General features: G+C 62.2%; 2 protein-coding genes across 2 annotated transcripts in view; one reads left to right on the top strand and one right to left on the bottom strand.

Moving 5' to 3' along the window:
- The window catches only part of SHANK1 (SH3 and multiple ankyrin repeat domains 1), a 59,555-nt gene extending 56,806 nt beyond the window's left edge, over positions 1 to 2,749 (bottom strand). Inside the window, exons 1-3 of the mRNA XM_033129277.1 lie at positions 1,187 to 2,749; positions 783 to 986; positions 241 to 312 (exon numbers count right to left, since the gene is read on the bottom strand). Of these exons, the coding sequence (XP_032985168.1) occupies positions 241 to 312; positions 783 to 986; positions 1,187 to 1,441 (531 nt within the window). The 5' untranslated portion in view covers positions 1,442 to 2,749. The remainder of the gene's footprint in view (positions 1 to 240; positions 313 to 782; positions 987 to 1,186) is intronic.
- Positions 2,750 to 7,846: 5,097 nt separating this feature from the next.
- Positions 7,847 to 10,273, top strand: CLEC11A (C-type lectin domain containing 11A). Its single transcript, XM_033129615.1, has 4 exons — positions 7,847 to 8,195; positions 8,449 to 8,644; positions 8,951 to 9,142; positions 9,618 to 10,273. The coding sequence occupies exons 1-4, from the start codon at positions 8,049 to 8,051 to the stop codon at positions 10,049 to 10,051; spliced, it is 969 nt and encodes a 322-aa protein (XP_032985506.1). The 5' UTR covers positions 7,847 to 8,048; the 3' UTR covers positions 10,052 to 10,273.
- The last annotated feature ends 660 nt before the right edge of the window (positions 10,274 to 10,933 follow it).

A 10,933-nucleotide genomic window follows, 5' to 3' on the forward strand; every position in this document is an offset into this window, starting at 1 on the left:
GTCTGGGCAGAAGAATAAGGGCTGAAAAAGGAAGTTAAGAAGGGGTTATGATGGGAGAAATGGGGGAGCTCTTGGGGCCACCCCAAATTATCTCCAAATGGGGACCCTGGCAGAGGAACAAAAGGGTTGGGAAATGTGGTGGGCTATTGGGAAAAGGTGGCAGAGGAAGTGGTTGGGGAAGGGGTTCCGGGCGGTGGTGAGTGCTATGGGGGCAGGTAGATGCCAGCAGGACTCTCTCACCTTCGTGTGTAACTTGGCTAGCTGCTTCTCATCCAGGTTGGTCTGTTTGTAAACTCGGGTCTTGTACCGGAACTGAGGCCAGGGGTGAGGTGAGGGGAGAGACAGAGACTCAGTCAGGGGCCTGGGGAGGAGGCTGGACTCCCTTCTGAGCTCAGGGTCAGGGTGGAAACAGCCCCAGTCTCTGCTGGGTGGGCAGAGGGGTGTAGGGCCGCTGTGGGGTATGCAAACTACAACCCTTAACAGGAAGGAGTAGGAGTAGGAGTCTGGACCCCATAGGGAATGTTCTGGAATACCTACTATAATTGGGAATCTTTCCCCAATTTGACAGGTGGAGGACAAGCTTGGGGCACTCCACTGGTCAGAGCATGGACTGTAATGTGAACTCAGGTATCTCTGACTCTGATTCTTAGGTGTCTCTTAGGTGCCTGGAGATCTGGAAGGGCCCCTTGGGTTTTTCCCTTGCTATAGTCTTGGGAGAAAAATGGGGAGAGGACAGATGGTGGGACATGCCTTCTCTCATCTGGGAAAGCTGTGGGCCTCACCTCCAGGTAGGGCACCCCCTTCTCGAAGGACTGGGGGTACTCCCGCAGCAGCCGCTCCTCCTCCAGGAAGTTGGCATCCCGGCCCGAGGTGGCCGGCTGGAACAGGCCATAGTTGAGTACATCCTGTAGACTCTCGCTCAGGGCACAGAGCACCTGCTGCTTGGCTGTCCAGATGGTGGCATCAGGGTTGAAGCGCAGGCATTTCTAGTGGGGGAGGTGACAGGGAGGAGCCTGAGGTGGTTTGGGGAGGGACTGGAGGGTGATTCTGGGGACAGGTGGGGGATTTGAGTAAATATGTGGGGGTCTGGAACTGGGGGCCAAGTGGGAGGGCACCAAGCACCAGGGGCCTCCTGGTGTGGGCTTGCACCCCTGCCCCCATGTTGTCCAGTGACAGGGTCACTCACTGTCTGATGCAGGTCCGGAATGCCAATCCTGAAGACCATCATGCTGAAGTGGGCGTCGTCCGGGACAGACATGGAGCGGCCCTGGAGGCCTCTGACCGAGGCCAGGCTACCAGGTGCCCCGCTGCCCTGGCCCCGGATCCCCCCGAGGCCTTTCCCAGGCCCGTCTGGGGAGCTGTCGGACTCTGAGCCCCCCTCGGGACACTCGCTGGCACTGTGGCGTTCCTCGTCCTCGCTTGAGGCGGGGCTGTGGGTCATCGTGGGGCCACGGGGCGACGGGGGACGGCAGCATCACAGGCAGCTGCTGGGGCCAAGGGCGGCTGTCAGACTAGGAGCCCCAAGCCCTCAGAGGCCACAGACATACTCAGTGGACCGGTGGTCAGAGGCAGCAGCCCCTCATTGCCTGAGGTAGGCAGGAAGGAGGCTGGAGGGACACACCCCCAGACATTCCTGCGGCCTCCTGCACACACAACCCCAGCCCTGCCATGCTGCCAGCACATGTCTCCTTCCCTGCCCTTGGCCCTGCTCGAGTCCCCGCCCCTCCTGCGCCCCACTTTGCCGCTGACCCAGCGTGGCAGTGTCCCAGAAACCGCAGAATCACCGCGGGAGCTACTGGCCCACTTTGCCAGGCCAGGAAAAATGCAGCTAAAATTAGCTGAGGACAGACAGGTGGACGACTCACCGGCATCCTGCCCTCCTGGCCCCAGCCTGGCCCCTCACCTGAGGCCCTCCCATCTTCCTCCTAGATAGCTGGGGGGGGGGGGGCGCTGAGATATTGTAAGAGGGAGAGGGAGGTGCCATGAGCCTAGAGCAGCAGGAGCAGGAGCCCTCGTGGTACCTGGAGCGGGTGGAGCCCGTGACTTCACCTGACAACCTGTGAAGAGGGCTGGGGAATGAGTGGCCCAGGGAGCCAGGGCACCGAATGGGGTGTCACAGGGCAAAGAATCATGCATGGGGTGTACCCGAGGGAACCACAAGAAGCGGCCTATGCAGGTTGTTGGGGGCATCTTAAGAGGGTGTGTAGGTGGCTGAGGAGGCTGGCCCTGCGAGGGCTGTCCAGGTGGCCCGGGTCAATGCGGGGTGGCTGCAGATGACCTGTGGGCATGTTTGAGGACTGGCACTACAGGGTGGGTGGATCAGCACTGTCTAGTACTGGTGGCCCCACTCTGAGGGAGATGGAGGGGGCTGGGAGGGAAACTAAGGAGTGGGAAGAGGGTCTGGGGGACCAGGGTGAGAGGTCATCTCCAAATCCCTATTCTTCTCCCCTGAAGTGGCCTTAGGAGAGTGGGTCCCCAATGGGGTCCACCTGGCTCATCGTATCCCCCGGCTCACAACCCAGCACCGGAAACCAGAATGTCTGGTTTGGTCCCTCCCCCCCCACACCAGGCCCGGCTCCTGCACCGTTGCCATGGCGATGGGAAGCAGTGGAGGGTATTGCTGACTTTGGGAGAGTGGGGATGGGCTGGGGGGTTGGGGGAGGGAGGACAAAATGTGTGTGTGGGGAGAAGAGTTCCAAGAGCTGTGGGCGAGCCAGCATCACCATGGGCCGGCCAACCCCTCCCCCACGAGTGCCCAGGGCTTCGAAGCACCCCCCCCCCGCCCCCCGCCCCAGGTACTGGGCATTGCTGCCCCGCCTAGCCCTAGCAGAGCCTTGGCTCTCCTGCACTCGGCGCGATTCCACACCCCACCTCCCGACCTGAGGCCCGCCGCCACTCCCCCTCGGCTGACCCTGGCTGACCCCCAGCTTCCACCCGACACTAAAGAGGTGGCCAGTGGGATGAAAGCAAACCTGGCCCCGACCCCCCGTGCGTGTAGCTGCCCCCAACCCCCAAGACCAGCTCCGGCCCCTCCCCCTCCGGCCCCGAAGGAGGGAGCCGGCACACTCAGCCGGGGCGGCATGAATCAAACGCTCCGCGGCTAAGAATAGCTGGCACGCAGCTGGTACCGAGACGGGCTGAGGAATCGGAGGGGGGGTTGGAGCATGGGAGAGAGGGGGTGCCCTGGGAGGCTGCGGGGTGACGGAGGGGCGGCTGGCGTGGCCGAGAGCGGGACCCGGGAGAATGAATGGAGGCGGAGAGAGGCGGGAGAGGGAGCCAGGGCTGGGGCTGAGCAGCTGGTGGGGGAGAGCCCTGGGCCGGGGAAAGGGGGCGGGGGCACCCGGGAATGGCACTCGGGGGCGGGAGCCGAGGGGGCGCGCCGGCCGGTGAAGAAGGGAGAGGCGACGGGGTGGGGATGTGGGGAGCCTGTGAAGGGGGTGGGTGCGGACTGGAGGAGGCTGGAAGGGGAAGCAGGAGCCAGAAGGGGGTCGCAGGGGGTGGAGGAGGCCACGGCCCAAACCCTGCTCGAAGGCGGTGGGCACCGGGGTGACCTGGGGGAGGGGCCTCGCAAGGTGGGGCAGCAGGAGGAGTCCACCGGCCTCCTTGGGCCAGGGTGGGCGAGGCGGGGGAGTGGCCGGGCAGGGCCAGGAGGCGGGTACAGCGACCGAGCCCTTGGTCTTGGAGGGCCGGGAGGCGGGTTCGGAATGGGGGCCCTACTGATGGGGTTGGGGGCGCATCTACCCATCAAGTCTGCGATCTGGGACGGGGCACCGGGGACCCGGGCGTAACCCAATTTGGCGTCGCCCGGGGCAACGCTCCGCTCCTGGTCACCCCCACCCCAACGCACACCCGGGCCCGGAGCCCGGAGCATGGCCAAGGACATCCGGGCGCCCCCGCCCCCTCCCGCGGCCCCCGCCCCGCGGCGTCCCCAAACCCTCTGCTTCTCGGCCCTCTTACCTGCCTGGCGGGGCTGCTGAGTCCCGGTCGGCGGCGCCCGCGGCCCCTCCCCCCTCCCCCCACCCCCCACCCCCCCGGAGACGGGGGACCCTCAGGCCATGCCCCACCGCCCGGGAGGGCGAGCGGGCCCAGGGAGGGGGCGGGCGGGGGCCGGGGGGGAGGGCGGGGGGCCCGAGGACCTCACCCCCCCCGCGGGCCGTGCCTGGCCATCCGCAGAGCGCCCCCCCCTTCCGCCGCGGCCGCCGCGCCCCTCCTGGCTAGCCCGCCCCCGGCTTGGTCCGGCCAGCTCTGGGCGCCCGGCTCCGCCGGCTCTTCCTCCTCCTCTTCCTCAGGCCGCCGCCGCCGCCGCCGCCGCCGCCGTGGGCTCCGCGCCTCCTCTGCCTCCCTTCTCGCTCTCTGGCTCTCGCTGTCTCTCCCTCACCCTGTCTCTCTCTCTCTCTCTCTCCCTCCCTCTCTCCCTCCCTCCCTCCCCTCCCTCCGCCCTCTCCCCTCCCTCCGGGAGCCGGCGAAGGAGACATCGCCCCTCCCCGCGCCCCCAAACCTCGCCCATCCCCCCCACACAATCGGCTCCGCCCCCTCCCCTGCCGTCCCCCACTGCTCCTCACCGCCACCAGATCCTCGAACCCGGACTCAAGCACCAGGGTGCGATTGACCCCATACCCTGATGATGGGGCCCCGCCCCCCTAAGACTACCCCTCCACACACCCCTGGACTGCCCCTTCTCAGAGCCTCCCCACCCTCTCTACATGCAGCAGGGCTCAATAAATATTTGTTGCTGGACTCTACACCCTCAAATTGAATTGTGAGAGATATAGATTCCTGTGCTGTCCCCCCACCCAACACACACACACACACACACACACACACACACACACACACCTTCCCCCAAGGCACAGGTGCATAGAGTCACTAGCTGGCCCTGCAGGTGCAGATATCCCCACATACACATACTCTCCAGACCTGACCTACCTGAGCATACATTTCCACAAACACACTCAGCTACAACAGGCACATATCACACGGGTGCACCAGAGTGTACATGCAGCTCAGCGTGCACTGTATGTACCCCACACATGGCATGCATCCCAGTACGCATTCACCAGCTCACAAGCAACCCAGAAACAGACACACACTGTAGGGAGATGTATGCACATGTCCCCATCACACTCACCCACTTCACTATCCATCACACAGGTGTGCACACGCCCATTTAGATGCACAATGCCAGGCCATTGCTCCCCTCCATGATAATTATTGCTGGCATTTCTTGAGCACTTCCTGTGTGCCAGGCTCTGTTCTGGATTTACTCATCAACTTCTCCCACCAATCACATAGGCTAGGGACATTCACCATTCCCACTTTCCAGAGGAGTAAACTGAGGCACAGAGAGGCTAAGCAACTTACCCAAGATCACCAGCTTTAAAGAGGTGGTGCCAGAGATCAGGGGCAGGTAGACTGGCTCAAAGTCTTCACACTGCTATTGTTCACTATGGGATATACTATAGTAGTACGTCCTCCGTCACAGCTCAGTTTGCTGGGGCCCAGGAAGCACCCACAGAGACAGAGCAGATCCCATAGGGCAGCAATAGAGTGTCCCCCAGACCCTACCCTTCTCCCAGCTCCAACAACACCTCCAGGGGTGACAGCTGGAGCACAGGCACCTGCAGAGGGCAGGTCTAGGCAGCCTCTGGATGCACTTCCAGCTGCGGACTCCAGGGTCCTACTACATGAACTGCAGCAGGTGCCCGCCCAGCTCTGGGAGGTCTCCCTTTGGATACACACCCACCATCCCAGGTGGCGAGCAGCTGGGACCTGGGACAGAACAGCTGCCCATGTTGGTACCAGCAGCAAGAGAGACTGTGCATCCCTCCATAGTTCACGAGGCCATTCCCGGCCTCTGCAGTATCTCCAGAGGTCTCTAGCTGCTGGTGTGGGGTCCCCAGACTCCTGATGTGCACCTGAGAGGTCTAGGCGCTGAGGGTGAGCAGCCTCCCCAAAGTCATACTGCCCTCTGCATTCTTGGAAAACGGAAGCCTGGACATGTTGATGTCCAAGGCCCATCCTGGGCCTCCCAGCAGCTGAGGGCAGGTTCCCTGCTTTTGCTTAGAGCCAGATGCCTTGGCTAGCTGGTGACCTCCAGTAGGCTGAGCTGCCCCCTCTCTGAGCCTTGGTTTCATCCCTTGAAGAGTGGCCCCTGCCATCCCTGGCTGGTGAGCTCCATTCTCGTTGGCACAACCAACTGCGCTGAAGCTGGGAAAGCCCTGCATGAGTCACGGGTTTGGCATAGAGTGGGCATGGCATGGCCTCTTGCTTCCCTTGTCTGTGCAGCCCTCACCACCTCTATCCTGGCTACCCGTGACCCCCCTCCTTCATGTCCCTCTGCCCCTGCCTCAGGGAACTCCGGGTGCCATCTAAATACAATAGTCAAATCTTCAGTCTTTTGGCTGTTACCTTGCCATAAATGGCTACTTCCTTCCTCACTCAACAGACTGATTGAGCACCTACTATCTGCCAGGTTGGCCCTGTTCTAGCGCTGGGGATACAGCAATGAACAAGAATGCCTGCCTTCATTGGTACGAGATAGACCACAAACAAGTAAACAAACAGGATAATACCAGTCTTGAGTATACCAAAAAGATAAAATGGGGTGTTTTAATAAAGTAACTTGTGGAAGAACAGCTTCTTTAGATAAGACGGTAGGTGATGGTGGGGGGAGGCCTCTCTGAGCTGAGATTTCAGCAATGAGAAGGGGCTGGGGGAAGAGCCTTCTAGAAGGAGGAAAAGGCTAGTGCACAAGCTCTGAGGTGGGAAGGAGCTTAGCATTCATGAAATAGCAAAGAGGCAACCCACAGTGTGGCTGCAGTCTGGGGGCCAGGGAAGTGGGGCTGGTGAGCTCACAGAGCTGCCAAGGGTCCACCTTTCCCAGCCCCTGCTGGGCAGTCCAGGCCCTGAGCAGAGGACAGGGTTTGGCTTCCCTCCTGCCTGTGATGGGAAGCTGGGGGAGCAGGGGAGTGGGGAGTGACGTGATCTGATTTACAGTTTGGAAGCATTGCTCTGGCTGCGGCAAGCTGCGTGGATTGGAGGGGCTTGGGAGGAAGGAGGGGGAGAGCAGGAGGAGGCGACTGCAGTGGTCCAGGCAAGAGATGCACCTCGCTGACTGCTCAGAGCCCTCTATGCACCCAGCTCAGCGTCTGTTTACTCCACCTCCTGGAGAAAGCCTCCCTGACCCCCCACCCACCCATCCTCCTCCCACCCCTCTGCCCCAGCCCCTCACCCAGTGGGATATTCTTTCTGCTCGTCGGGAGTCCCCAGAATTGCCCCACCCACAGCCTGGCCTGCAGGAGGCTTCCAGGAAGTACAGCAAATGAATCTCGGAGCCCCGCCTCCTGCTGCAAGCACAGCTGAATGCATGGTCTTCATATGTGTTCCACAGACAGGTCCACACACTTACTTGCGTCTTGGGGCAAGGGCTTGGAGGGCCGGATGGGAGGTGTGGGGGCAGAAGGTGCCCTAGAGCCTGAGAATGGGTGGGAAAGTCTCCTGGAGCTGGGTGTGTGGGTGATGGTGACCACAGAGTAATAACAACCTTAGAGAGACCCTGTGGTTCCCCCCTCCTGAGGATTGGTCAGGGGAACAAAGGGGAGCAGGGCCAAGCCCCAACAATCCTTAAGGGGGTTCTGGGGTAGAGGCTGTGTCCCCAAGATCCCTTGGAAAGCCGGCTCCATCCTCTTCCTAACTAACCATTGGAGCTTTTGGACTGGGCAGAAGAAAAGAACAGGGCGGAAGTGAGCTCTGGAAAGTGGGAAGAGGGGGGTGTGTGGGGAGACCCAAGGCGGGATCCAGGCTTTGGAACGTTGGAGGTTTCCGGCCACAGAGGCAGGGCCTCGGGGGAGCCAAGAGAGGCGGAGAGAGACACACATTGAGGAGCAGAGACCAACGAACAGAGACAAGAATTGGGAGGAGAGGGACCAGGGAGAAGCTGGGAGAGGCGGGGACTGGGGGCTAGTGATCTGTATACACACTCCGGTTCCCAGAGACATCCCCTCAGCAAGGCATTTATCTGAAGCCTTGGGTGCTGCAAGCCCAGCCTGATGCAGTCAGCCTGGCTCCTTGGGGCCCTGGTGGTCCCTCAGCTCCTGGGCTTAAGCCCTGGGACTCAAGGAGCAGAGAGGGAATGGGAGGGGGACTGGGGAGGAGCCCAGGAGGAGGAACGGGAGCGGGAGGCCCTGATGCTGAAGGTGAGTTGGGAAGTGCTGGGACTCAGTGGGGAGCGCTGGGACTCTGGGGAACTGTGGGCTTGGGAGGAGGTATTCCAGTGCTGGGGAAATGGACAAAGGGGAGTGATGGGATAGGCTCAGAGGATGGGGGTGATGGGTTCGCAGAAGGGACTCGAGCAGAAAGACAGCTTACAGCTGGAGAGGGGTGGTTGGAGCATCTGGGGAGTCAGAATGGGGCGACAGGCTGTCACCGACCACCCCTCCCCTGCCTCAGCATTTACAGGAGGCCCTGGGACTGCCCGCTGCGAGGGGAGACGCAAATCCTGAAGAAACCCCTGAAGACAAAGGGGCCTGGGGGACTGAGGAAAACCGTCAGGGAGAGGAAGAGGAGGAGGAGGAGGAAGCTACGCCTACCCTCTCCTTTAGCCCCAGCCCCTCTCCCACCCCTGAGGACCCTGTCACTTATATCCGTGAGTTATCATAAGCTCCTCCCTGCTTCCAGGCCTCCGCCGTCATTTTCACAAAAAATGAACCGTCCTCTCACCGCCCGGTGGCCTTTCAAGTGCTCGCCGCCAGCCCGTTGCCCCCACATCTCTAGGAGCTCAGAGTCCCCGGCCTTGCCTCCCAAGAGCCCGGGGCCACCGACCTTCCTGGACTCCCGAGTCCTTCTCCCCAACTCCGCCCCCAGAAGCCCTAGATCCCGGTGGCCCAAGACCACCGGCCCCCCGGTTCCGCTCTCAGGGTCCCCGTCCAGTGTGCGCCCTGTCCGTCCGCAGTGGGCCGCCTGGCCAGTCTAGACGCAGGCCTGCACCAGCTGCACGTCCGTCTGCACGTGTTGGACACCCGCGTGGTTGAGCTGACCCAGGGGCTGCGGCAGCTGCGAACAGCGGCGGGCGACACCCGCGACGCAGTGCAAGCCCTGCAGGAGGCGCAGGGCCGCGCTGAGCGCGAGCATGGCCGCTTAGAGGGTGAGTTCGCAATGTGCGGGGCGGGGAAAGCCGGACGATCTGGGTCGGGCGGGGAACTGGTGGGAGGTGGGGGCCCGGAGAGGTCTGAGGACCCTAGGGATGAGGGCGTTCCTGGAGACTTGGGGTGGTTAGAGTAGCGGGGAGGGTGAATGCCGAGAGCAGGCGGCTGGTGGGGAAGGCGTGCTCCTCACCACGTGGTGGAGTCGACCCCACTCTGGACGCGCCACGCCCCCTACAGTCCGGTCCCCAGAGTCTGGCACCGCTCTGGCGGCCCTGACTCCGCCTCGATGCTCCCGGGGATTCTGACTCCTCCCGCCCTGCCTCTGAAGCTCTGACCGCGCCTCCTCCCGCCCCCGGAGGTCCTGACCCCACCCACCCGGCTCTCGGAGGACCTCACCCCGCCCCCGAGGCCCTGTCCCCGCCCCCCGAGGCCCTGTCCCCGCCCTCCGAGGCCCTGACCCCTCCCCGCCCGCAGGCTGCTTGAAGGGGCTGCGCCTTGGCCACAAGTGCTTCCTGCTCTCGCGCGACTTCGAGGCGCAGGCCGCGGCGCAGGCGCGATGCGTGTCGCGGGGCGGGAGCCTGGCACAGCCTGCCGACCGCCAGCAGATGGAAGCGCTCACCCGCTACTTGCGCGGGGCGCTGGCTCCCTACAACTGGCCAGTGTGGGTAGGCGTGCACGACCGGCGCTCCGAGGGCCTGTACCTCTTCGAGAACGGCCAGCGCGTGTCCTTCTTCGCTTGGCACCGTGCGCCCCACCCCGAGCCCAGCGCCGCGCCCCACCCGCTCAGCCCCAACCAGCCCAACGGCGGCACACTCGAGAACTGCGTGGCGCAGGCTTCGGACGACGGCTCCTGGTGGGACCACGACTGCGAGCGGCGCCTCTACTACGTCTGCGAGTTCCCCTTCTAGCGGGGCCGGTCCCCCGCCTCTCCACTCCATGCCACCACCGGCCCTTTGCCAGGGTTGTGCACCCCTACGCCCATCCCGCCTTCCTTCTCTTCTTGCCTGGTAGGGCGATCCCTGGGTTTGGGAGGGTGGGCTCCTGAGGGGCCGGGACCCGTCCCTTGCCAGTGTTTTTTTATGGGAGTCATGAGCACCAGGTTAAGTCCGGCAACAATAAAGCCTTGTGGAATCTGACTTGAGGGGTAGTGGTGGCACTTTTGGTCTTTATCTCACTGCGTGACAGTGAGGCCTGGAAAGGCAAGACTGGCCTTTGTATGCCTGTCCTGTCCCGCTTTTACAGGTATTATTTGAACCCCGTAGTCAGAGTGACGGAGAACACATGTGAATATGTATCCAGGCTACACGGTCATCCATTCCTGTCCACAGATGTCTGGAGTACGTGCGTGCACACACTGCTGATGCCTCCACCCCCATCATGCCCCACTCACCGCCTTTGGAACCCAGGACCTGTCAGTCATTATCCCAGGTCTTGGTCCTGGTCAAAGAGACCTGGGAAACAACGGAGCTAAAGGCTCTTGTTCAGTGTGTCTCAAACTTGTTTCACCAGATGGTACTGTAACATGTAAAAAGATCTGGCATTGCCCCACTCCTTTCCTCTCCCCCCCGTCCCCAGGGACATGTGTTGAGACACAAACTTGAGGACCTACCCAGCCTGGAAGTTTAGGCTCCATCCCAATGTTTCCTACTCCTTGCCTGTGAGGCCATGAGCCAGTTTTTCCTGCTCTGAGCCTCAGTTTCCTCTCTGAATATATGGGCACAATCAATCCTACCTTGTATGGCTCTCAGAATGTTTAGGTGAGCCCAGATACGTGAGCACTTGGGAAACGG

Source organism: Rhinolophus ferrumequinum, chromosome 15, assembly GCF_004115265.2.
Source record: "Rhinolophus ferrumequinum isolate MPI-CBG mRhiFer1 chromosome 15, mRhiFer1_v1.p, whole genome shotgun sequence".
In the NCBI taxonomy this organism is placed as follows: Eukaryota; Metazoa; Chordata; class Mammalia; order Chiroptera; family Rhinolophidae; genus Rhinolophus; species Rhinolophus ferrumequinum.